The following is a 27,836-nucleotide window of genomic DNA, read 5'->3' as shown; positions in this document are numbered from 1 at the left end:
TCCGGCTACGATTGACCTAGAAGAGGCTATCTGACCCGACCCAGCCAATGTATGGGTCCCGACCACTGGCTTCCTCGGACCCGGCCCTTACGTCAGGCCGGGAGTCCCAGGGTCTCACCACTGGCCCACAGAGCCCCAGCCCTTACAAGGACAGCGGGGCCAGGGGTCCCAGGGTCCTAGGCTGGCTGGTCTTCTGGCTTCTGTCTTGGACTGGCCCCAAACCTGTTGAGAGGTCTGGCTTTAATACACCTCCCAGGTGTGTCCGTCTCTGGCCACGCCTCTCTTCCAGAGAGTTCCAGGAGGGGGGCTCCCGGGGGATCCTAGGACACCCCACAGCCCCCTCCTGCTTTTGGGCTGGGGAATGAAGCGACCCCCCTGCCGGTACCACCCCTGATGGGCCCTGTCTGCCATTGCAGGTAAGCGCAGCCCATCTACAGCGCTACACAATGAACACTCTCAAGTCACTGCCTGGTATCAAATGCGAAAGTCGGCGGTGGGATTTGTACTCGCTGTACAGTATATTCAGTTGCTCCGTCGCTCCCATAACCCTGACGAATCGTGCTAATCCGAGATGCGGGGGGGGGGGCGGAAAGGACGACAAACTAAAAAACGAAAACATTAAACATTAAACGCGAGTGCGACCGCTCCTCACATTAAGGACCAGCCCAGGAAATTGAGCGTCGAGCCCCAGTACATGGGGTTGTCGGTGACGCTGAACGGGAAGCCGGTCACCTTGCCGTCCATGAGGATACCGCAGTAGTCGCCTGTTGACAAACGGCACGCGCGCACGGAGAGAGAGAGGGAGGGAGGGAATTCGAGCAAATGTTTTGGCCAAGTGACTCGCTGTAAAATAATCTCGCTTTTGCGGCCAACAATTCATGGGGGACTGATTCGGGCAACCCCGCTGGGATATCCAAACTACAGCTGACAAACGATCGATGAGTTTTCAGTCATTCTTGGGTTGTTCGTTTTGTTTGCCTTGCACTGCAGATGGAGAAGCTGCAAGTTGATGGACAGCATGCTGCAACACGTCTTGTGTAAACAATATGCCTTGAGTTGCAAGTATTGGAATGGTCGCGATCCCTAAGTATCCTCTATCGCTGTCTCTCATTCCTCAACCCTTGTAGCACGCCCCTGCCAACTACATCATTCCACTCCGTGTCACCGGTTTGTAAGCTACGACAAGCGCCATGAGTGAAGGCGATCTAATTGAATGTAAACATTCAATTAGATCGGATTAGTTCTGGCAAGCCTCGCTCGACTGGTGAGACGTTGCATGTCCAAATCGGCGCGGAATTTGCTTCTTGTTGAACCGATGCTGCTGAAAGTATGCGCCCTCAGAAGGCCGTGTGGCTCACGGGATATGTAAAGAATACTCTGTAAAGAATACTCTGTACGTGGAGGAACCAATATGTGAAGGGAGGCGTATTGCCGGGTTATCGCCTAGATACTTGCATACCCCACAACTACGCCCGCGATGATTCTGCGTGACGACGTTTACACAGCAGCTGTGGATCCAGGACAAATCCTCAGCTGTGTCTCAGTGCCCAATGTGGGTTCTGGCTCCTCCACAGGAGCCCAGCAGTCACCCCCACGTCGTCTTCTTTCATACGGCTGCTGACGATGTGGATGCAGCGCTACAGCTACAATGTCACATGCAGGTGGTCAAGTCCAGATGACGTCAGGAGCAGTAGCAGAGTAGTGTATCATCGCTGTGACGTCTCCTACTGGAGAGTTTTGCATATTCCATTTGTACATCAGGTATCCGCATCCACTGGCATGCGTGCGACTGTGGTCGTCCACAACAGAGACCGTACAACGCGACCCACAAATACAAATGAGACACGACAGCGATGATTCACTACCCTGCTGCTCCCATTGTAGCTGTTGTTCTGCATCTACATCAGCAGCCGTACGAAATACTCAGTAGACCTGCCATGGTCTTGTCCAGCGAATGCGGTTGACGTGATGAGCGGCACCAGCTGATACTGCGCGAGCAGCAGCGTGGTCCTGCACCAGGGCACGAGCGGCTCGCCATCGATTCTCAAACATGCAAAGGTGCACCAGCTGCAGCGGCTGTCTCTGTGCGGTGCGAGGTGACTCAACGCCTGCGTCTGCAATTGGGCATTAAGTCTGCCGGGGGGGTGGGATGGTTGCTCCTGTACCTGTAATCCCTCGCAGCAGCAGCAGCTTCTGGCTAACCATCGAACAAAGATGGTCACCGCATCGCCCGCTTTCAGATGCGCTGCTTCTGCGGCCGTCTGGAATGCTCTTCCTTCCAATATTAGGAAGCCACAGGAAACTATGCACTTTTACATCACCTACATTGAAAGCTCATTTCTTTAGAGCTGCTTGTTGTTTTTTCGTTTTTTTGTCCTTCCCCCCCCCGCACCTCCGATTAGCGCGGTTGGCTACGTGCGGTGCGAAAAAAGTTCAACAGACGTACGCACGTCCCAAATTGAGCCATTCATATATATCACACGTGAACCACAGTAGTGACGCGGTGAGCGATCGCTTTGCATCAGTGCGCGCACGCACACGGGAGCACTGCCGATCGCTGCAACGCAAAGACAAACAGCGGTCCCCACGTGGTGAGCGCGCTGGCTGTACTGTCCCAGAGTGCAAGAGTGTCCCGCGGGTAACACAATAAGGTCAACGCACGGGTAAGACATAACCGGCTATTCTCGTCTGCCCAGGCTGTACACAGCGCACACAGCGGGTCCTGCAGACACGGGGAAGGTCGCTTGACGCTCATCGCATTTATATTTTACGTATGATGAACTTCTTTCGCACCGTACGTAGCCAACCGTGATGATCAGAGGTGCGGTAAGCGATCGCATTAACGAGCAACAATACAGGACTGCATCTCCAAAAATTATAAACTATTTTACATTTACCAGGTAAGGCTCACTGAGCTATGTAGCTTTTTTTCAGAAGCTACCTGGCCATCACAAATGATAGCTCAACGAAGTGGCTTATCTCGTGGAAATGTATAACGGCCAAATACTCTAAATGCACGATATTGATTCTAAAGGTAGAGGGAAAAGGTGGAGGGAAAAAAAACGGAGGACCTGGAGAAAAATCCACGCGACCACAGGGAGAGAGACGCAAACTCCAAATACACAGCAGGCGTCATCGGGGTCGGAAACGAACCCACGACCTCCTGCGTACCAGGCGAGGGAGTTAACACCTCGCCACCACGTCAAGCGGTCCGCAATCCGGGGCAGGGACCGCACGGGGGCTCACCCAGAAACGTCCCCGTGATGCCCAGGGCCCAGAAGCTGGCGAGGACCAGCAGGGAGCCGAGCGAGACGAGCGCCAGCCCCGCCGCGTACACCGGCGCTCCCCTGTCCAGCAGCGGCACCCTCGGCTGGCTCCGGATCGCTTCCGAAAACCTGCCACACCGAGTCGCACACAAAGACAAAGATCCCCCCCTACACGTGTAGCCTTAACAGACTGTTGGGGCAAGTGCCGCTAGCGAGCAGCAGCGCCTGTGAAGGCTGCCGGCACCGTGGCACACGAGGGGATGGGTGGCCAGTACCACGCCCGGACGACCGCCCCAGTGGCGATGTTCACACACCGCACCGAGTGCCGGTGCTCATTTGAAGCTGAATCGACCTGGCCATGAGCAGGAATCGAACTTGGGTCGCCGAGCTTGTAGCGCAAGAGTGGTAACCGCTGCACTACCGTTGACACACACGCACAGTCATATATGCACACACAAAGTCACACACACAGTCATATATGCACACACAAAGATACACACACTGTGCCACGTCTACTCCCAATTCCAAGTCGCCAACCGCTGACAAATTGAACTGATTGAGGCTGTGACGTAGCGACGTTGAACACCCAGCAAGAGCAACGGCTGCAAGACAGCGCAGGGATGAGACCTCTGAACCTCTACGCATGAGTGAGTTAATGAGTTAGTGAGCTAGGTGTTTGATGAGCCACCTGGCCAGGAATGGCCAAAACTTATCCCACTTGTCACCCACAAGTGGTGATTCCGAGACGGGTAAACGCTTTCACCCTTTTTCGTTGTTGTTTTTTTTACCCCTAAATTCCTCCGATCCAATTTTGAAACAAAAAATATCTTCACCTCGGAGACGTGGCAGGGAAAGTGGCCCCAGGTTGGCTGCACAATGGGCAGCGTGGCTGGCAGCGCACTTATTGTGAATGGCCTGCGAGGGACCGCCTGGGCTCCCAGTGCGGCGGTGTGGCAAGTGCGTGTGCAGCACACGTTGTTTACTGCAGGAAATTGGTTAAAAAAAATCCATTGAACTCAAATGAGTGTAAGAACTCGGCATTGGCTTTGAAGTCACAGTAATACACACACACAAAGACAATGACAAAGATCCCCCGCATAGCCTTTGACAGGCTGTTGGAGCAAGTACTGTCACCAAGCACCTATGAAGGCCTGCACGGCACACGAGGAGGTGGGTGGCCAGCACCACGCCCGGCCGCCTTTGCCTCCCGAGTTGGCGATGTTTACTACACACCGCCACACCAGCTACTCGTTTGAGTCGACCTAGGGATGGCCCAGAACCGGTTCAGATAATCGTCACCGGTGTTGGCCGTGAGCGGGAATAGAACTCGAATCGCCGACTTTGTCGCGCTAACCGCTGCACTACCGCTCCCCACAGTGACGACACAAACACACAAATGATCACACACACAAGCCGGCGACTTGCTAAGCAGCAGTTTAACAAAGAAAGCCGATGCTAGGATATAGCCTTGCCAATTTGTTCCTTCGTGTTTTCTAATTGAGTTCAGTGGGTTCATATTTCTTGACGGGATGAAAGCGTTTCAACCACCATCCTATCGAGATCATGTTTCCGAATGGTTTGGGAAAGCTTTATTAAAATCTCTCGCTAGTCCTCTGAAAAGCTCGCTAAGGTTTGTGGGAAAACGCTCAAAGCGCCGCACGTAAACCGCGCAAGCTGTAAACACGCCATTCACACCGCATCGGTAAAGAGAGCCCAGCGGAAGTTTAGTCCAGCTCGGTACAGCACGTCGTTCTTGCTGTTGTGTTCAACTTCTGCCCCCTGCACCTCCCATTGGCACGGTTGGCCACGTGCGGTGCCGAAAGAAGTTCAACGGCTGCCGAAGGAATGCGTTGTGTGCTCGCGCTCATTACTCCCAAAGTGCTTGCTGCATATGAACCACAACACCTTGCTGCCGATCTCAAGGAGCGTAAACCACCGTCACACAAACGCCGCTCGTCCTCGCAGCAGCAGCAGCGGCGGCTTTTGGCTAGCCGTCGAACGAAGACGGTCGCTGCATCGCGCGCTTTCAGACGCGCTTCTGCGGCCACCTGGAATGCTCTTCCTTCTTATAGTAGGAAGCCACCTGGAGCTATGCACTTTTAAATCTACGTTGAAAATTTATTTAGGACTGCTTTTTGTTTTTAGTGTTGTCCTCCTCCCCGCACCTCCGATTAGCACGGTTGGCTACGTACGGTGCCAACGAAGATCAACATACACACAAAAAGACAATGACAAAGATCCCCCGTATAGCCTTTAACAGACTGTTGGGGCAAGTGCTGTTAGCGAGCACCTATGAAGGCCAGAACGGCACACGAGGGGGTGGGTGGCCAGCACCACGGCCGGCCGCCTTTGTCTCCCCAGTGGCGATGTTTACTACACACCGCATCAGGTACTCATTTGAGGCCGAGTCGACCTAGGGGAGGCCCAGGACCGGTTCAGATAATCGTAACCGGTATTGGCAGTGAGCAGGAATCGAACTCGGGTCGTCGGGTTCGTGGCGCAGCGCGCTAACCGCTACACCACCGCTCCCCACTGTACAACGTAGACACATATCCACTGCAGTCAGTTATGTTGCTCCAAAAGAAAAGTTACATTCGTCTCCGAAAGGCACTCAAGGTGATCGATACTGCCCAAGGCCTTCTATCGCGAGCGGCCTTGATCACCGTGTCCAGGCGGTGGGGCCCGCGGAGGGAGGGCCGAGTTCTCTTCTCGTGCCCCAGTCTCGCTTCAGGGCCGTCCAGCCACAGTCCACGGCCGCAGGCTCCCAGCTCCGCCAGACCTTGAGCAGAATGGCCGATTGGCCTTGGCGGCTTTTCTTTGATGGAAATTGGGCGAACTGCGCTGCAGGGTACCCGCCGAGTGTGTCTCTATCCTGCGGCTATGTGCAAGACTCGTCGGTCTTGTCCAGAGAAATCAAAAATGTAAGAAGGAAAACAAAAAACTGTTTCTCTCCTTTTTATGCACTACTTATTTTTCTCCTCGCTGTTCGTGGCGCCCGGTGGTACTTTATTTTGCGTGCGGTTGCGATTTAATCTGCTGCTGAGGTCGCGAGGGAGTCTTTCTGCTCATCCCTGTTGCTCCGTGCCCCACGGTAGCGTCCCGTTCTGCTGTAATGTGCACTGATATTGGCACGTAAAATAAAGATTGAGTGATCATTGGTAAGCGAAGCCACATCCCTGCACCCCGATCTCTCGAGGGGATGAAAACTTCACAGCAGGGGGCACTCTCCAACTTCTGCAGAGTGGGAGAGTTGCCGCCCCCACCCCGCTCCGTTCGGATGAAAGACCTCCGACACCGGAACGGTAACAAACCGTGTGAATGACAACGCACACGAGTTTGTCAGACGGAGCGCGGAATACTTTGATGTGCTCCACCGCCGTCCACGCGTCGCAGTGTCCACGGCTGGCGAGCTCGCCTGTTCCTTCACGTCGACCGGTCCAGACCGGTGTAAGTCCACGCCGCACGTCTGTTTGTTATGGTGCTTTGTCCCACGCGCCAATGCGAGACGATTGTTTGAGCGGGAGAGAACTGGATATGACTGCCGCACGTCAAGATGACTTTCGAAAACATTGGGGCCAGGATGGACATTTGAGGACGCTTACACCGAGGGCAAGTGAGGTGCTGGGTGACTTCACAAAAACAAAAACAAAGGTCCCTCGTGTAGGTTTAACAGACTGTTGGGGGCAAGTGCTGTTAGCGAGCAGCGCCTGTGAAAGTCGGCACGTGGCACACGGGAGGGGCTGGTGGCCGGCACCACGCCCGGCAACGCGCCAGATAGGCCCTGGGACAAGGATCCTCCACAGCACGCCCCGCCGCCTTTGTCTCCCCCATTTGCAATGCTTACACACCGCACCGGGTACTCATTTGAGGCTGAGTCGACCTAGGGGAGGCCCAGGGCAGGTTCACATAACCATCACCGGTGGCGGCCGTGAGCGGAAATCGAACTCCCCCTAAAAAAAAAAATATTCTATTTACCAGATTCAGAGGCGACCTGGCTATCACAATATCTCAACGAAGTGGCTTATCATGTGGAAATTTATAGCAGCCAAATAATTTAAAACGCACGTTGATTCTAAATGTGGAGGGGAAAAAACGGACGGCCAAGAGAAAAATATACGCGACCACACGGGGAGAACACTCAAACTCCAAATATACAGGCGTCGTCAAGGTCCGGGATTTTAACATCCTGCCTTGTTGCCACTATCGCTACCGTAATCGTCTCACCGCGGTGGCGAGATGTTAACTACCTCGCCTGGTATACAGGTCGCGGGCTTGATCCCGACCCTGACACCTGCTGTATATTTGGAATTCAAGTGCAGTAGCAGTCAAAGGTCACAGGTTACACGCGAGTCAAAATCAATTCCCTCGGTCGTCCATCTATTTTGGTCAGAGTGACATTACCCCAGTAATGCCGTGACAGAGCGACATGCAAATGAGCGTGCAGATAACAAGATCAAGAGGCCCGCCGAGTATATGTTTGTCCTTGTGCCCAGGTCTTGAAAAATAAACTTTGGTCTCAAAGATCCCTCACACAGCTAGAAACCATTTAAGACTTTCGTACAAAACCAACTCGCACCGTTCCCACGCTCCGCGCACCTCGCCGAGATTTGTGGAACGCACGGCGACGGTTAGAAAGGTAGTCGTCACGTCGGCGGTGACGTCCCAGAAGCCACCACGCTACCAGCGGTTCTGAATGTTGCGATGATGAGACATCGGCAACCAATTTAAAATTCATGATCATTCAGCTCGTCTACCCATGCAGGACAGCCTCACCGAGTCTCAAGACCTGTTTTCAGGAAGGTCCTGCCAAGTTTTAGCAGTAGCAGGCGATGTTGCTGCGACTGCTGCTGCGCGTGATCCCAACCCGGTAAATTTGCAGGTAACTTTTCAGCATTCAGATGTTTGGCCGATACCGGTTACATTGTTTCTTTTTTCGGGCTATGGAAGGAAACCGGACAAAACCCATGCATAAGAGAGGAAGAGAGAGAGAGAGAGAGCGGTGGCTAGGAGATGTTCACTACCCCGCCTGGTGTAGAGGAGTTTGTGGGTTCCATCCCAATCCTCACGCCCTCTGCAGTTTTTCCCTCCACATTTGGAATCAACGTCACGCGTTTTAGAGTATTTGTCTGCTATGAACTTCCACGTGATAAGCAACTTCGTTGAGCTGTCATTTGTGAGCAGGTCGCTTCTGAAAAGGAGCTACACAGCTCAGTGGGCCTTAGTCGGTAAAATAACAAAAAAATAGTTTCATTAGTTTGTACAAACTCCACACAGACAAGCGCCCGAGTTGGGCATCGGGTATTGAGCCCAGACTCGTCTTGCGGTGGTGCACGACCATTACCACTGGGTCACCATCCTAACCTTCTTTAGAACTCCTTTACGTGTTTAGTTTGTTGTCCTTCACCCACACCTCCGATAAGCATGGTTGGCTACGTATGATCCCGACCCTCACGCCTGCTGCTTGTGTAGATTTTTCTGCGGGTCCTCCAGTTTTTATCTCCACATTTAAAATCAACATCGCAGTATTTTACCGCTATACATTTCCACGCGATAAGCCACTTTGTTGGGCCACCATTTGTGACAGTTAGATCGCTTCTGATAAAGAGCTACTTAGCTCAGTGGGCCTTGCCTGGTAAAACTTAAATGTAAACGACTTGTTTACATTGAATCCAAGTGTATTACATAGGTTTCTCTACCTCGTAACGGAGTGGCAAAGACCGCAGTGGCATTTGTAAATGTGTAATGATTTGCGTGTAGTGGTCGAGCGGTGAGTTTGTGTAGCGAGGCGGTGGCACCGGTAGTCTCTGTAGAAGCCCAGCAGCAGGATGGCGACGGCGAGCGAGTGGCAGGCGCCGTGCGCGGAGCCGCCGCACGCCCGCGTCAGGAAGCGCGTGCGGTGCTCGCGGCGCGCCACCTGGCAGTCCCGCACGCACACACACGCGCACACGCAGTCCCGCACGCACACACACACACACGCAGTCACACACGCACACACACGCACACACACACACGCAGTCCCGCACGCACACACACACGCACACACACAGTCACACACAACAACCGCCATTCGCCACTAAGTGGCGGTGACGTCACCACGACGCTTGTGCCAGGCCATGTGCACCCTGAGGCCACGTGAAGTGTCGAACGCCCGCTGGCAGGAGGTCACGGGGCAGACCCAGGTGCCACGGGTCGACTGACCGAGATGACCGAGATGACTGGCTGATCCACCACCTGTGCCCCCTACTGTGCCAACTTGCTGTGCTTTAGCCACCCGGCGCTCCGCTCGTTGTTGTGAGCGTCGCTCCTCCGCCCTCCGTTGTTGTTGGAGGGCGACTGCCTCCAACTGCCCAGTAGCGTCCTTCACGAGCCTCCTCCACTGAGGCCGATCTTGACACCGCTGGTACCAGTCATCGGCAAGTCCACTCAGCTCCACGTCCTCCTGTACCACATCACTCCATCTCTTCTCTAGCCCGTGCCGCGCCCGTTTAGCCCCCTCGATCCGGCCGAACAAAAGCTGTTTAGGCATGCGGTGGCTGGGCATGCGGGCTACATGACCCAGCCAACGCAGCCTTGCCTGCCGGAGGAGCTCACTGATGGGACTTTGCCCAGATCTTTCAAGGACTTGTGAGCTCCTCACACAATCCAGCCTGGTTAAACCCAGGATGGATCGTAGGCAGGCCAGCCTAAATGTGTCCAACCGGCGAAGATGCTCCACTAGGGGGGTCCACGTTTCGCAAGCGTAGAGAAGGGAGGGAATGACCGTGGCCGAGAAGACCTGAAGCTTCGTGCGGAGCGACAGACCAGGTAGCTTCCACACAGCGATGAAAAGATATTGCCGCTCGACTGATTCGGAGTGAGACCTCTGCTGATAAACTGGAGCCGGTCATAAGCACACTGCCCAGGTATGGGAAACTCTCCACTCTCTCCACAACTGCCCCATCACCGATTGGGAGTTGTGGGGGTGGAGTGCCCGATGGTACAAAATACCCAGGCAGGTGCTTAGTTTTGGTGGGGCTGATGGTAAGGCCCCACCTCTTAGTGGCACGCTCCAGTCTCAGCAGCAGCGTCTCCAACTCCTCTTCTGAATGAGCAGCTATTACCAAATCATCGGCATACATAACGTGGTTGACCAATAGGGAGCCATCCCTTGATCGCACCCGGGCGTCGATCAGCCTCCCATTATATCTGTACCAAATGGTAATTCCCCCGGTACAGCTATTGAAGGCTTCACGAACTACGCAGTCGAAATAGATGTTAAATAATGTGGGAGCCAGAGGACATCCCTGTCGCACCCCAAGGTGTACAGGGAAAGGCTCCGACTCCCGGCCACGTAGTTTTACCCGGGCCCGCTCACCATCATGAAGGTCCTTAATGATCGTGAGCAGAGGGTCAGGGACTCCGAAAGCACGAAGAACAACCCAGAGCCCAGTCCTACTGATGGTATCATAGGCCTTGACCAGGTCAATAAAGCAGAGATGTAGGTCTTTTTGGAATTCCCTACACCTCTGCTGTAGCAGACGGACAGAAAATATGGCATCTGTGCAGGACCGCCCTTTCCTGAAACCGCATTGGGGCTCCGCAAGCCTCTCCTCAGCGTGCCTAGCAAGGCGATGTTGAATAATCCTTGCCAGGACCTTACCCGGCACACTGAGGAGTGAGATGCCCCTGTAGTTGTTACAGTCGGTACGGTCCCCCTTCTTAAAGAGTTGTTATGATGTCATATAGGGCAGTCTGTGCACAAACGCCACCCTCCCTCAGCATTTCGCTTGGGAGATCATCTCTGCCCGGTGCCTTCCCTGGTCTCAGACTCCGAATCGCCCTCAGTACTTCCTCAACAGCTGGTACCTCAGCCAGCCACTCACAGGGGGTGACCTCTTCCAATATTTGAGGCAGTCACACACGCACACACACGCACACACGCAGTCACACACACACAGACACGCAGTCCCGTACGCACACACACACACACGCAACACACACACGCAACACACACACACGCAGTCCCGCACGCACACACACACACACACGCAGTCACACATGCACACACACGCAGTCGCACACACAGTCACACACGCACACGCATGCCCCACCGCACGCGTTAAAAGGCACGGTCCGCTCTGCCTATAACGCCGCGTGTTGTTTTCACAACGCGAATTGGATACGACACAATGAATGAATTGGGGAACATATTTTTTCATCATAACGTGGATGCGAAATGGATATACAACGCGATCAAGCGAACAGGACACGGTCGCGCGAGTAGGATGAAGTGGACGTACGGCTGCCTCGGCATCGCACGAGGCAGCGGGAGCCAGCGGGATGCTTCTAGACGCTACCCACGCGCCCCGGTCTTTGTTCGGCCTGCGCACGCATCTCAGGTGTGCCGGACAACAGCGTTCCTGCTGCAGTAGTCATGATGATGAGGATGTTTCAACGTGTGACGCGCCGTCGCCTTCGAGCGGTGTATGTTCCCTTTCGCAGAGACAGAGAGAGACAGAGAAAGAGACAGGGAGAGACAGAGAGAAAGACACGGAGAGACAGAGAGAGAGACAGAGAGACACAGAGAGACAGAGATAGACAGAGACAGGGAGAGACAGGGAGAGACAGAGAGAGAGACACACAGAGAGACAGAGAGTCAGAGAGACAGGGAGAGAGACAGGGAGAGACAGGGAGAGACAGGGAGAGACAGGGAGACAGGGGGAGATGGAGAAAGACAGGGAGAGAGACAGGGAGAGAGACAGAGAACCACTTGGAAGGCAAAGGAGGAACCGCCAAAGAGCAGAAGGTCAGCCACGCAATGAGCCGGTGCCCATAATTGGCCCATCGAAAACGGTCTTGTGACAAGCACCCTTATAGAGATGACACCTCCTTGAGAAATCTTGTACCACGCGTGTCACTTAGCAACAGATATGTTTAGTCCCTAACATTCTGCTGCGTCAATATCGTTTTAATGAAAACCTCTCGGCCTTGGTGCAGACCACCAACTCTAAAGACCCGCGACGTGTGTGGCCATGTTGGCACTTTGTGTCACGCAATGCAGTACTTTCGAGCTGGTGGTCTGTACAAGGATGAAAGCCGTGCACGGCAGTGTGCGTGTTGTTTTTTTTTTAGGGAGCGGTGGCGCAGCAGTTAGCGCTACGCTGCGCTATGAATCCGGCGACCCGAGTTAAATTCCCGCTCAGGGCGACCAACACCGATGACGATTATCTGAACCGGTGCTGGGCCTCCCCCGAGGTCGACTCAAATTAGTACCGGACGCAGTATTTAAAGATCGCCACTGGGGAGACAAAGGCGGCCGGGCGTGGTGCTGGCCACCCAACCCCTCGTGTGCCGTGCCAGCCTTCACAGGTGCTACTCGCTGCTAGCGGCACTTGCCCCAACAGCCTGTTAAGGCTGCACGGGAAATCTTCGTCTTCGTGCTGTTAAATCTCTCTCCTGCCTGCACTCAGTGGTTCCGTTGCCATGGATGCTCCCCGTCGTTCACACAACGAGAACGACCGCGGGCGCTCGTCCGAGTCATTCTGGCGCACGTTCGTCTGCGTCTCGTTCTGAACGGCACAGGCGTCGTTGTTGTTACCGTACCAGGCGAGCGCCAAAATAGACTCTCGGGAAAACCACTTCCCGCTCGCGTCACCGCGGCCACGACGTAGCGAGCGACCCTTGGCACGCCGTGTAGTCTCGCGCCACCCAGACACGCCCCGAGGCACGAGCACCCCTTCTTACGCTCGCCCGCGCTGCCCCGACGTCACATGCCCATATATGTTTTAACGACGGCAAAAGGAAGATTGCACGCAGCCAGAGACGACTGAAGCTGATTTCGGAGGAGGCGGAATAAGGAATGAGATGGCCGCATCGATGCGAGGCCTTTGAAGACGCTGCAGCGGCCGTCCGCGCTTAGGGCAGGAAATGCGATTTGTACGACACGCTGATACGGGGCTCAACCTTTTGGACCCTTGAGGTTATTAATTCTGGACGGTGATTATTTGCATTCCGCCTTTTTTTTTACGGATTGAGATGACAGCCATTTGAATTCGCAATTGGAACTTATTTGATGTTACGAGCACAACGTGATAACTCTCTCTTGGGCAAAATGACGCTCTACGGGGCCTTGAAGCCCATTACACAGTGAACATTTTGACAGCGTACACAAGACGCATCGGTTGGCCGTTGGAATGAAACTATTGACGCTGATGCGATCCCGGGTCGCACCGCGGCACAGCGCGTCAGCAGCCCCCGACAACACGGCGGACAGCGACGCGCGGCACGCTGGCGCACAACAGTCGAGTCCGTGGCGGCAGCGCGCCGACCGCTGCGCCGCCGCTCCCCCCGCGCGCGAGACGCCGCCTCGGGGTTCAGAGGTCACGACTGGACAGGAGCAGCAGCTGGCAGGGAAAGGAGAATGGTGGAGACGTTCGCGCACAGCGGCGGGAAGTTACCGGCTGACAACAACAACAACAACAAAGGCAACGACAACAACAAAGGCAACGACAACAACAACAACAAAGGCAACGACAGCAGTGACAGCGACGTTCGCGCAGCAGCTGCAGGCGACTGCGGCCACGCTCCTGCTTTGCATGCCGCAAAACGATAAACGCAAGGAGCCCTTGCGAGGGCTGCGATGAGTTCCGGCTGAGGTGTCAAGGTGCAGCGTGGTGCTGTAATATGGAAATTTGTGCATTTTTTCTATGCGGACGATTACCTGGTGTGAACCGATTGTGGCGTGCGGGGCTCGTATACTTTATTAGAGCGCTTGTAAGCAAAGTGTGCACCTTGAACTTTGGCCTACGGAGGACTTTGGTAAGAATGTTGTTTCCAGATAATCGCTAACGTCGCACGTTGTATGAGTGTATGTATGTTAAACTTCTTTTGCACCGTACGTAGCCAACCGTGCTCTTCGGAGGTGCGGGGGAAAGACAACAAACTAAACACAAAAAGCAGCTCTAAAGAAAAAAGTTTTCAATGTAGATGATGATTGAAAAGTGCCCAGCTCCAGTGGCTTCCTAATATCGGAAGAGCGTCCCAGGCGGCCGCAGAAGCGCATCTGAAAGCGCGCGATGCAGTGACCGTCTTAACATCGAGCAGGGCCTGTGGTAACCGCGCGTTATTGAAGCCGCACATTACTGCCGGTTACATTTCATTTCAATGGGAAATGTCCACGGGCAGAGACACGACACGGAGCTACAGCCGCCAGCAAGCTCAGAGCTTCACAATCAATCGGTGTGGTGCCTCGGTAGCTTTCGGATGTTATAACAACACGCGTTTACGTCTATATGGTGAATATTCAGCAGAATCTGCCAGTGTTTATGAGCCAGCTTACGGCAGTCAAAGCAGATGAACATTATGCAGTTAAGATATAATCATCATAATCATCATCGTGACCTTCGTAACCAAGAACACATCGTCCTAGGTCTCCTATTTTTAGTTGATCTTCAAACAATTCACACCACCGCCACCACCGCCACCACCGCCACCATCATCATAATTATTGTCGTAATGTGGCAACAACAACAAAATAGCTACATCATCTGGACGACGATATTAATTTCGTTAAATGTCATGAAATACGTAAATGGACAAACAATAATACTTTACGTTACAACACGGTTACAATGCAGGCATGTTACAAACGTGTGCTAGAAATAAAAGCATTGGCCGAGACGTCGTCTGTCGTGCATCGTCTCTCTCTCTCTCTCTGAAGGCCACGGCGTCAGTGACGAATGTGCCAAGTGGTTGAGAGGGGAGTGAGGGATGCCAGGACGTGTCTCATCTCACTGCTGCTGCGGGCACCCCAGTGAGGTTAGCACTGCGCTGCGCCACGAACCCAGCTGCCAGAGTTTAATTCCAAAAACACCGGTGACAATTATCTGAACTGGTCCTGGGCATCCCCTAGTTTGACTCATCCTCAAATGAGTACCTTGTGCGGTGTGTAAACATCGCTACACGGGAGACAAAGGCGGCCGGGCACGTTGCTGGCCACCCACCCCCTGGTGCGCAGTGGCGGCCTTCGTAGGTGCGACTCGCTAACAGCACTCGCCCCGACAGCCTGTCAAGGCTGTAGGGTGGGGGCGGGGATCGTTGTCTTTGTGGGCACCTCGAGATGTCAGGCTGGTTCCAGAGCCCACACGGTTGCCCAGGGGCGACAGAGTCCCACCAAAGAGCTCGTGAGCAGTTCTTGCGGAAGCCTTTCAGCAAACTTACAGCATGGGGACCGCCAAACACCGGGCGGCTCTTAGCACATGGGTGGCCCAGACATGCCCTATAAAACTAAAAACTATTTATACTTTTACCAGGTAAGGACCAGTGAGCTATGTAGCTATTTTTTTAAGTCATCTGGCGATCACAAATGATAGCTCAACGAAGTGGCTTATCATCACGTGGACATTTATAGCAGCCAAATACTCTAAACGCGTGGTGATGTAGATTCTAAATGTGGAGGGAAAAGCTGGAGGACCCGGAGAAAAATCCACGCGACCACGGGGAGAGAGACTCGCAAACTCCAAATATACAGGCGTCAGGATTGGGATGGGACCCACGACCTCCTGTATACCGGGCAAGGGAGTTAACATCTCACCACCCAGGGGCCGTACGTGGGGACCTCCCCACCCCCCAATGTTCTGGGCCCTGCACCACCAGAAATAGTTGTAACTTTCCGATCCCGTGCCCCTACTGGACATCCGGGAAAAAAAGAGCTTCATAGCTCATCGTATTTCTCCAGGGTAAATATTCTAATTCTGTCCCATTGGGCCCCCCCACCCAGATCCACGCTCCTCCTCATTGGTGAATCACGGCAACGGTGCCCCCCCCCCCCCATCCGAGAAGAACCGGAGCCAGACCTGGTCACACCCAAGATGGGCTGCTTTTAGGATGCATCGATAGGTGGTGAATTCCTTCTCTGGGGGACACGGGAAAATGGTCACAGTTCTGGCAAACTTTGCAGTGGCCATTGAAATTGGGAAATAACAATAACATATCGCCGACCTCTCCAGTATTGAAACAGGCTCCAATGATGACAATGAATAATCACAGACAAGCAGAGTCAACAACAACAAACCCCACGACACCAAAAGTGCTCACGGCGTTCCAGAAGGTTGGGTTGAAGACGATGCAGGCGAGCGCGGTGTAGAGGTTGGCGTCTGTCCAGTTCACGCTCTCAGTCAGCCATTGGGACAGCTGCTCGATGGGCAACGGAAACTCGACCTGCGAAACGAAGCACAACGCAGTCACGTGAACGGGCGGGTGGGCGGGCGGGCGAGCCAGATGCAGCCCCACCACACAGGAGACACGTGCCCGGTTCACGTGTAGGTGGAAAGGCAGTTTCTGTCAATGCCGGGCAAAAAAACGCAGCCAAAATCCTCAATGTGCGTTTCTTAGTCTGCATTCTGACTTCCAAGTGGGTGTTCACGTGGGAATGGAGGTCTGGGGGGGGCGGGAATCGAACCCGGCCACCCGAGTTCGATTCCTGCTCACGGCCAACACCGATGACGAAAATCTGAACCGGTCCTGGGCCTCCGCTGGGTCTGCTGAGCCTCAAATGAGTACCCGGTGCGGTGTGTAAACATCAACAGACAAAGGCGGCCGGGCGTGAGGCTGGCGTGTGCCGTGGCACCTACCCCCACGTGTACTTTGGCGGCCTTCATAGGTGTCGCTAACAGCACTTGCCCCCAACAGTCTGTTAAGGCTACACGGGGGATCTTTGTCTCTGTAGGAGGTAAGAATTGTTGTTTCCGCGCCCACCATTGCTCAGACTGGGCGGTACAGGTTTGGTGGAGTCTCCAGAAGAGTGGTGTGACTTTGTTAGCATTGCACTAGAACCCCTGCAGATGCAACATAAGCAACGCACAGGCCACCGCTCTATCCTCCGGCCGAAAGGGCAACACACAATCACATCAATTCATCAAGTTACTGGAATGCAAGAAACTGCTTAGAAGCATTCCTCACTCTTAATCCTGGTATGAAGGAGGTCCTGGGTTCAATCCTGACACTGGCGCCTGCTGCATATTTGGAGTTTGCATGTTCTCGCCGTGGTCGTGTGGATTTTTATCCGGGTCCTCTGGTTTTTCCCTCCATATTTAGAGTCAACGTGCACTCAGAGTATTAGGCTGCTCTAAATTTCCACGTGATAAGCCACTTCGTTGAGTTATTATTTGTGATAGCCAGATCGCTTCTGAAAAAGAGATATTTATCTCAGTGGGCCTTACCTGGTAAACATTTTTTTACTTAAATAGATAAAATCATTCTAGATTTGAAGTTTTCGTGACTGCAAGGATTCATACTCTTTGGTTTTTTCGGTAAAGTCACGTAGGTAAAGTAAAAAAGAAAATCGGTAAAGTCACGTAAGTAAAAAAATTAACATTTATTTGATTTTTTACCTACGTGACTTTACCGAAAAAACAAAGAGTAGTAGTTAAGATCATAGTTCACAGGTCTTAGCACGTAATTAATTAGCAAATAAATTCCCCTCCATCCATATCTGTCCATCCGGTTAAAAGTAAATAAAATAAAAGTACTTTTCACACGTCCATCCGCCCCACTGCCTTCTGGGAGTGCATCAATCTCAGCAGCATTGTTCCCACGCAAGCAACGCTCTGGGCCGATGTCAACATTCAGCGTCTGACCACGGCAGGCGATTCACGGACCTCACGGGGAGCGACAGGTCTGGAAAGGCGGCGTTCATTGCCAGCAGATTTTAATTTGTCGCCCCGTAGTCTCCACAACCACGCAAAGCATTACTTGGTTTGGTTTTAATCCTGAGGTTATTCTCAGAACCCAAAGTATTTTTCGCAAGTGCGTTCAGAAAAAAACCACGGAGACTTTACATTCCGACGAGGCTTACAACAATAATGGGTGGTATGTTGTGCAAGTAGATTTTTCTGGAGAAAGAGCGCACAGGATTTAAAAGCACTTCTTGGCATAAACCTCGTGCCTGGACCGCGTCGTCACCCCTCACTCTCGCATTGCCCACGAGGCATCTCGCTGCTGCATGCTAACCGCACAAGCTGTGAACACGGCATTCACACCGCATTGGTAGAGAGAGGCCAGTGGAAGTTCAGTCCAGGTCGGTACGGCACGTTGTTGTTGTTGTGTCGAACTTCTTTCGCACTGCGCGTAGCCAACCGTGCTAATCGGAGGTGCGGCGTAAGGACGAGGAAACAGAATCACAATCGTTATTTTTTCATGGAAAAAATAACGATTGTGAACTATGAAGTTCCTTTTCATAGATGTCAAGTAGGGGTGGGCCACAAACACTAAAAGCAGATCGAAAGAAATGAGTCTTCAATTTAAATGTAAAAGTGCATAGCGCCAGTGGCTTCCAAATATCAGAAGAGCGTTCCAGACGGCCGCAGGAGGGCATCTGAAAGTGCGCAATGTGGTGACCGTCTTTGTTCGATGGTCAGCCAAAAGCCGCTACGAGGATGACCCAAGTTCACGTAATGATGGTTGATGCTCCTTGACAAGTTCAGGAATCTACTGTGGTTAATGTTTGGCACTTTGTGTGTAATGAGCACAACCTCATAACGCTGTATTCGTTCAGCAACCAGAAGCCAATGCAACTCGGCGAGCACAGGACGGACATGGTCGGTTCTTGCGGTACCTGGCATTAAATTGATCTCATCGCTCCATCTCTATGGTGGTCGAGCCCGCTAACTGCTGTGGCTGATAATCCCATTGGCAGTCCCATCCATCTGCAATCATTCCTTCTCATCATCTGTCACACCCAAGCCACTTTTACTCGCAGTCAATACGATGCAGAGGCCTTCATCAACTAATGGTCTGACAAAGTTCGGGATGTGATGATTTATTATTGTTAAAACGTGGGATGGTTTTCATGACAGTCTAAACACCACGCATTTAACGGGTCATTCAAAATAAACATCTCCATAGACGCGACCTTCAAGTAATATTGAAGGAGCTACAGTGATGTGTTATTGTCCACAACGGAACACAATGAAAGGAACAATACGATATTAATGAACAATAATATAGTTGTTTTTGGTTTAGATCGCGTCAATATAAATGTGTCGTTAAACGTGCCACCACCCGACACAGCCGATGAGTAAGGTTTGTCACGTGAACAGAACGTGCCAGTTCGTGACTAGTTCAGCACACCGGCTGCGTGTTGGAGAGTAAACCCACGACATTTACAGTTCGGTACTGTGACGTCTCGCCGGCAATTACAATCAGCCTCATCAGGCGACAGCCAGAGTGGTCACATTTCTAATTACACGATCTAATCCAAAACACATCTATTCAAGATAATGGCCGCGAAAGGCTACGTGTTAAATTAATGAACAATTGAATTGTGGAAATTCATGTTACAATCAGGCACATTCATAGGAAACAAACTACACAGGTCGCCATGTCCCGCCGAGCGTTGGAACAGGGTGCCTCTGTGCAGTTATTAGCCAACAAACACCACAACACGTCACGAGGACCAAAGCATTCCATAGTAATCTTAAGCTCAGGGGACACGCGAATCAACATGACGGGATGAAGGACAGATCACTGACTTCATGTGTCTGTGACATTTTCGCCGTCGGGTTCGGGTGACACGACGATGAGCTCATTCGGCGGGGCAGGGGGGGGGGCACGGTGGGAACATTTGTGCCTCAAAGCGAGAATCCCGGTGGCGTCCATGCTGCGTGGAGTCTGTGTTCTCTCGCTCTGCCCCTTGCTCTACGCGCCTTTCCTCCGGGTTCTCCGGTTTCCTCCAATGGCACCCCCCCCCCCCATACATTATAACTGGCATTGGCCAAACATCCCAATTGCTGAAAAAAGACCAGCAAATTGCTCAACTCGGGATCACACAGCAGCAGCACTGCCCGTATGGTCCGCGGGCCAAGAGCGGACGTTCTGCCTTGTCGGTGTCACCGGAGGCGACGTGACTTTAGCGGGTTCCAATTTCCTTACACGGCCATGAAGAGCGAATAGCACGGTAACCATTTGAGGCGAGCGGGTTATCGTGTAATTGGTCTTAAGATGTACAAATACATCGGTGCTGCCACGGTTTTGCCGCCTTCGCTGATGTTTTGTACAGATTTCTGCGGTGGGCCACGGGGCTGACACTGTCCAAACTGGGCAGGACCCTCCTGCAAACGATGCTTAGGATTCAAACCGCCCGTTCCTATGTAAACAAGCGTAGTACAGGTCATCCCTCGATTTACGGATGTTCAATTCCACGAAATTTCGCCTGAACCAAATTAACAAATTGCGGACACTTTTCGATTAACGAAATCGAATTTCCACGTTAATGAAATTTCCCTGCGGCCGCGCGCCATGAGATCATCAAATCGAGTAGCGACGCGGGAGGCTGCGTTGCCATGCGTCCACTCCAGCGTCACGGTGTCTCTGCGGTGCAGCAGCAGCAGCACCTCCATAGCGCCTCGCCGGTCACTCCAACGTGCAGCAGATCTTTCGGCGAGTTCCCTGAAAAGGTTAATTATTTTTGTTTTCAAATTAACTATTCAATAGTTGTAATATTTATGTTCGTTGTTATTATTATTATTTGTGTATTGTGAAAAGTGATAGAGGTGGTGTATATTTTTAGGTTAGGAATAGAGTTGGAATGTCCAAAACACATTTCTAATGTTTCGTATTAAATTTATGGGAAAAGTCATTCCGATTTACGACATTACGAGGGATTAAACTAAACTAAAACATTTATTTTACTTTACCAAGTAAGGCCCACTAAACTATATAGCTCTTTTTCAGAAGCAACCTGGCCAAAACCGATAGCTCAACAAAGTGGATTATGATGTGGTAATGTATAGCAGCCAAATACTCTTCATGCACGTTGATTCTAAATGTGTAGGGACAAAACGGAGGAACCGGAGAAAAATCCACGCGACAACGGGGAGAGAGAACATGCAAACTCCAAATATACAGCAGATGTCGTCAGGGTCGGCATCGCATCCACGACCTCCTGTATACCAAGCGAGGTAATCAACATCTCACCACTGTGGAATGCCTGTGTAGTGGTGATACGCGCTGGGGTAGGGATCGGGTGCCAGCGCGTAGTGATTGGCTGTGTGTGTGGTGACATGCGCTGACGGTGAAGGATCAGGGGTCAGCGCGGGGTCGTGGGTTATGTGGTGCTGATTGGCTGTGTGCCGGTGACGCGCTTGAGAGGGAGTGATCGGGTGGCAGCGCGGCGTGATTGGTTGGTGAGTGGAAACACGCGCTGGGGGAAAACGGATCGTAGAAATAGCGCGTCGTGATTGGTTAACTAAGGAGCGATGCTCACGTCGAGGTCCGCATCCGCTCCGTCTCCCGTGAGCAGGGACTATATAAGGTGATGCACACAGGCGCACGGGGAGAGTGTAACCAGCGAAGACTGAAGACGGAGAGGAAGAGATAGGGCCCTGCGGTACCCAGTCCCGCTGTCCTGTAGGGACCGGGACTCTGTGTAACCCAGAGGCGGAGTGCAGGGTGAGCATGCAGCGTGTGTAGCCAGAGGCACAGAGTCTACACGAGACGAGTGATGCGTGTGTAGCCAGAGGCATAGGGTCTACACGAGACGAGTGATGCGTGTGTAGCCAGAGGCATAGGGTCTACACGAGACGAGTAATGCGTGTGTAGCCAGAGGCATAGGGTCTACACGAGACGAGTGATGCGTGTGTAGCCAGAGGCATAGGGTCTACACGAGACGAGTGATGCGTGTGTAGCCAGAGGCATAGGGTCTACACGAGACGAGTGATGCGTGTGTAGCCAGAGGCATAGGGTCTACACGAGACGAGTGATGCGTGTGTAGCCAGAGGCATAGGGTCTACACGAGACGAGTGATGCGTGTGTAGCCAGAGGCATAGGGTCTACACGAGACGAGTGATGCGTGTGTAGCCAGAGGCATAGGGTCTACACGAGACGAGTGATGCGTGTGTAGCCAGAGGCATAGGGTCTACACGAGACGAGTGATGCGTGTGTAGCCAGAGGCATAGGGTCTACACGAGACGAGTGATGCGTGTGTAGCCAGAGGCATAGGGTCTACACGAGACGAGTGATGCGTGTGTAGCCAGAGGCATAGGGTCTACACGAGACGAGTGATGCGTGTGTAGCCAGAGGCATAGGGTCTACACGAGACGAGTGATGCGTGTGTAGCCAGAGGCATAGGGTCTACACGAGACGAGTGATGCGTGTGTAGCCAGAGGCATAGGGTCTACACGAGACGAGTGATGCGTGTGTAGCCAGAGGCATAGAGTCTACACGAGCTAAGTGAAGTGTGCAGTCAGAGTAATAGAGGTCACACGTTGTATCGTTGTATCGTGACAAGTAGTCAGAAGAATAGAGACCACACGTTGTATCGTGACAAGTCAAGATTTAATAAAAAGTGTGTTACCCGTCAAGGAGTTTCCTGCCGTCATTTCCAATACTTCACCTGTAATGGGAATGTAACAACTGTACTGCCGGGATCGGCCCTCAAACACAAACGCGGGTTGATGGTAACCAATTAAGAAACAAAAAATAACTCACAAATCTGATTTAACTTACGTTAGATATTAATCCATCAGCCCCATCGGCATCCGGGACTTCTTTCATCCAGCAGCATTTGTTTTAGCAAGCAACAGACAAAATCTGTGCCTGGGTTTGACGAACTGGGTCTCATCGGCAGAGCTGGGTTCTCGTCAAACAAACGCTGCCATGCTGCCACTCGTTGCCGCCAAGGGCACTTCTCACCTTTCACGACGGGTCCCGCGTTGGGCACAAAAAATGATTGTCAATTTTATTTACTTATCAAATGTGATATACAGAGAAGGAAATAGCGTAGAAAAAAATTATCACGTCGCGTTACGATAGCAAATAGAGGAAAACATAAATCAAAGCACAAAGGGCGAATGTAACGCATTGTTCCAACCTGCCCGTGATTGCCTGTGCCATCGCACGCAAACGTTTGTTCCACGCTCAAGCAGAGCGGCACATCCACCAAACGCCTGTGTCGTTGGGAACATTCAGAGTTATATTTGTCTGTGTGCATTGCCTCTCGCGTGAAAGCACCCAGAGATGTTCTTCAGAGCTCTGCAAGTTCGTGCGTTTTTAATAAACCATGGCCCAGAGAACAGCACGTGAGTAGTTTTTTTAATGAATTTTTTTTTCCCGCGTGACACTTTCATCACATGTGTTGCACAATTCATCTGCACACCACGCAGGAACGCAGCCTCATCTGGTGACTAGTCGCCGAGGTGGTTCCTCGGTTGCGTTCCTTCCGGACCGGTCTCCCAGCGTGACGCGGGGAGGGATATAACTCTGCTTACTGCAGCGTGCTCCCTAAAGGGACTTTTGTTTTCCTCCGATTAATCACGGTTGGCTACGTACGGTGCGCAAGAAGTTCAACATGCACACATCAACGTACGACGAACATAAGACGTCAAATAGAAGCCGTCAAATACCCGCATATTCCAAATGCTAAGGCTGCCCTTGGACACGGTTCCTATGACCGTGGCACGTGCTTGGTCGGGCCCAAGTAACCCGCGTGTGCCACATCTGCACATTGGAAGACAGCCAAAGGGTATTTGGCCTATTCTTCCATGCTGGCCAGGAATTTTGGAAGAGGTGGGAATATCCACGCTGCACCCATGACACACGCGAGATCTGCCCATCGACCAACTGGTTGCACCCGTTGACAATGCTGGGAGATGGAGTCAAACCGCTACCTCCGGATCGCAAGTCCAGTGCGCCAATGACACCGCAGCAGCGGCCCAGTTTGCCGAGGCGACCGGTAACTCCCTAACCGCGGGTGAAACGTGAAAGCTCAAATCTTGAACGATAAAGCAAGAGTCGCTGCTGGCCGCAAATTCACGATAAAAACAAAGACGGCCGTGAAGAAGGGCAAGAGGCGACAGGAGACTTGCCAACGATCCAGATCGCACGAATCCTGCAATGGACTAACAGTTTTAGTGAACACAAATTACCAGGTCCATAATAAAGGTTGTTTTTTTTAGGGATAGATCTCGCAAATACGAATGTCAGTTTAACACGTAGGCTTTCGCGACCAATATTGTTCATAATCAACGATTTTTGGGTTTAGATCGCGTTATTTATAAATGTGTCGTAACCCTCCACCACCCGACACGGCCAATCAGTAAAAAAAGTGTCACGTTGACAAAAGACAAATAGTTCACTGCTTTAGCCCACCGGTGTGTTGAAGCGTGAAACCACAACATTTACAATTTGAGTACATCATCGGGCAATTCGGGCGAATTGCCCGATGATGCTGGATGCAATTACCAGCGAAACGTCGTACTCAAATTGTAAATGTTGTGGTTTCACGCTTCAACACACCGGTGGGCTAAAGCAGTGAACTATTTGTCTTTTGTCAACGTGACACTTTTTTTACTGATTGGCCGTGTCGGGTGGTGGAGGGTTACGACACATTTATAAATAACGCGATCTAAACCCAAAAATCGTTGATTATGAAAAATACGAATGTGTCGTTAAAGCCGCCACCACCCGGCACAGCCAGTTAGTAAGGTTTGTCACAAACAAAACGTGCCAATTAGTTACAGTAACTACTCCAACACACCGGTGTGTTGGAGTGTAAACCCACAACATTTACAATTCGAGTACTGTAACGTTTCGCTGGCGATTAACGACCAGCCTCATCAGGCGATGAGCCATAACTGCATCTATATTTACGCGATCTAACCCAAAAAAACTTTATCATGGATAATATTGGTTGCAAAAGCCTCCTAAGCGCTAAACCAGATTTACCAGAGTTCACAGCCTGCTAAAAACTGACTGGTAGAAACTCAGCGAACTGACAAATGTCGGAATACGTAACCAAGATTTAACTCTTACACTTAAACAACAGAACAGCCGTCCCTGGGCAGCTTTGTCTGGAGGGGTAACAAATCCGACTTTGCGTCCACTTCAGGCGACGTGGGAATAAGGCGGCTTGGAAACGCTGCTGCTGCTGCTGCTAAGGTGGCTCACGCTGAAGTCAAGTTGCCGCCAATTGAACTGCATAGACTTTGCTGCAATGGGCATTTGATGGACTGGCTGGGCTCGGCAATCAACCCCTGACACGTACAGAGAGAGGCTCTCCGCGTGAAGCTGCGTGGCACACAGACGGGGGACGGGGGGGTCTCCATTTGACCCACAGCGTTACGAGTGCGAGGAAGCGCACGCTGCTACCTCTAACTGCGTTAGCTGGGTTAGGCTGACATGCCACGGGAAGCAGACTGCGATGAACGTGCTCCTTTATTTTTACAATGAAGCATGTCTCAAAACAGTATTAATTTGTTAATTCACGATTAATATTTAGTTTTTACTCCACAATGCTGTCTCCAACCATTGTTTGCGACTCTTCAATTCTTTCCAATTTATGATAAATTAATTCAGTTTTTTTTATTCAATCTGGACAAAACTCTACTGGGATATTCAAGTCAAACCTGGATGCACTCTTATAGAGGTTAAATTGTACAAATTAGTCGTCCAAATTTTCCAATCAAACTCTTTAAATGACAGCACAGATTGTTTAAACATGCACACCGTGGCAGATGTGGAATCTAACAACAAACTCCACACAACCCTGCCAACCAACTCCCTTCGTGTCACCCATCTCCTGATCTCTGTGTATCTTCTTCCATATCGTATCTCCTTGCATCTCACTTCTTGTGTCTCTGCATCTCATTGTCTCGCTTTACATCATTGTTTATCTGTATCTCCTCGTGTGTCTATCTCTACCTTGGAGACACAAACCTCGTCAATCTAGGTCGACGTTTGAACCGGCACGGGAGGTTCTGGTTCGTGGCCAGAGCAAGTCAGCAGGCAGATGCAGCGACCATCATGGTCCCGGTACCCGCGGGTGCCACGAGCCGGCTCGGGCCTCACCTCGCCTCGAGTGACACTCAGAGGGGACCCAGGGTGCCACTGCCCTGTTGTGGGTACACAGACAAAGATCCACTCCCCCGTGTGTAGCCTCTCACAGACTGCTGGGGCAAGTGCTGTGAGTAATGTGTAGCAGCATCTCCGAAGGCCGGCACTGTGGCACACACGAGGGAGTGTGTAGGTGGCCAGCACCATGCCTGGCCGCCATTGTCTCTGTTTTGTGGGTACCAGACACGCTAACAAACACGTGGACAGGCAACATGCCAGTGTCATGCCGCCGCCACGAAGCCGTTCAGCAGGCGCCCCATCTCCGACCTCGCCACCACCAAGCGACGGAGCCGACCCCGCGTCCCCCTCACCTCACCTCACATGAACACACCCGCACGCATTCCCCCCCCCCCCATAAAGTTATGATTTTCTTGGCCGTATTGAAACGGCTGCACGCCGTATGGACCTGAAAACTCAGTTTCCCTGTAAAATAATACGGGGTTAAACTGTCTGGGTTGCCAGGTATGTGTGCATGTACTCTAGCGTGTATATACTGTGTAAATACTGTGTATATACTCTGTGTAACACATTCCTACGGAGGGAGCTGGTAGGAACGTTGGGTTGCTCGGTCAATGGCCTGCAGGGTCAACGGCGGCGTGGTTTATTCCGCAAATGTGGCCGACTGTGAGGGCGGGCACAAGCCGGCGTGAGTAGGTTAAACGTTGAGTTTTATAAGGGCACCACGGGGTGACCAGCCCCTCGCCTCCCAGCCTCTCCCCACCCAGCCCCTCCCTGCACGACGGACGGACACAATAATCCACTGTGGGCTGGTGTAACCAGGAGGTTCCTACCAGTATATATAGTATATATACTGTGCATATACTCTGTGTATATATACTTTATGTGTATACTGTGTATATACTCTGTGTGTATACTGTGTATATACTCTGTGTGTATATACTGCGTATATAATCTCTGTGTATATATACTGTGTATATACTGTGTGTATACTCTCTGTGTATAAACACGCTGGGGGACACGCCGTTTTGTGGTACGGGGTGGGCGGGAAGTCCATGCACCCCGCTGGTTGAGGGGTATAGCGACTTCCCGCCCACCCTGCAAAGCGTGCAGGAGATTGCTTCCCAAGCGGATCGCGTCCCGCCATAGGAATGTGGAATTTAAACGACTGGCGCGGATCACGTGACAGTTCAGGCTCCGCACCACCGCGCACTGTACGCACCCGTACAGTGCGCTGTACAGTACAACCTTGGCGAACGCAAACGCCGTGAACTTGGCTCCGCCCGTGGCTCTCACGCCCGCGGCTCCGCGTGGCCCCGCGGCTCTCACCTTGCTCATGTCCATGTCGCCGAAGCCTCCGCAGCACTCGCACATGGGGGGCGCGGGACGCCTCGGCCCGGGGCTGCTGCCCGGGTCTCGGACACGTGACGGGCCGCCACGTGGAGTCGCCACGTGGAGCGCGGAAACCCAAGAAACGGGAGGCGCGCGTCCGCTTCGCTCGTCCCCACGCTCCTTGCCTGCTTCTTTCATTCATTGCCTGCCTCTTTCATTCATTGCCTGTCTCTTTCATTCCTTGCCTGCATCATTCATTCATTGCCTGTCTCTTTCATCCCTTGCCTGTATCATTCATTCATTGCCTGTTTCTTTCATTCTGTCTCATTCACTCGCGCAATTATTCACGCCCGTGTCGCGTTCATTCACCCATTGATTCATTTCATGTAGCTCACTCGTTCTCTTCAATTATAA

The 27,836-nt window shown here is 52.2% G+C and overlaps 1 protein-coding gene across 1 annotated transcript in view; it reads right to left on the bottom strand.

Moving 5' to 3' along the window:
• The window catches only part of PEMT (phosphatidylethanolamine N-methyltransferase), a 35,574-nt gene extending 8,009 nt beyond the window's left edge, over window positions 1-27,565 (bottom strand). The window contains exons 1-5 of the mRNA XM_078863220.1: window positions 27,420-27,565; window positions 16,341-16,463; window positions 9,062-9,180; window positions 3,247-3,395; window positions 653-764 (exon numbers count right to left, since the gene is read on the bottom strand). Of these exons, the coding sequence (XP_078719346.1) occupies window positions 653-764; window positions 3,247-3,395; window positions 9,062-9,180; window positions 16,341-16,463; window positions 27,420-27,464 (548 nt within the window). The 5' untranslated portion in view covers window positions 27,465-27,565. The remainder of the gene's footprint in view (window positions 1-652; window positions 765-3,246; window positions 3,396-9,061; window positions 9,181-16,340; window positions 16,464-27,419) is intronic.
• Window positions 27,566-27,836: the final 271 nt, after the last annotated feature.

Source organism: Lampetra fluviatilis, chromosome 1, assembly GCF_964198595.1.
Source record: "Lampetra fluviatilis chromosome 1, kcLamFluv1.1, whole genome shotgun sequence".
NCBI classification, from domain to species: domain Eukaryota; kingdom Metazoa; phylum Chordata; class Hyperoartia; order Petromyzontiformes; family Petromyzontidae; genus Lampetra; species Lampetra fluviatilis.
Note: the sequence above shows the minus strand (reverse complement) of the source record. Positions and strands in the feature narration are given on the sequence as shown.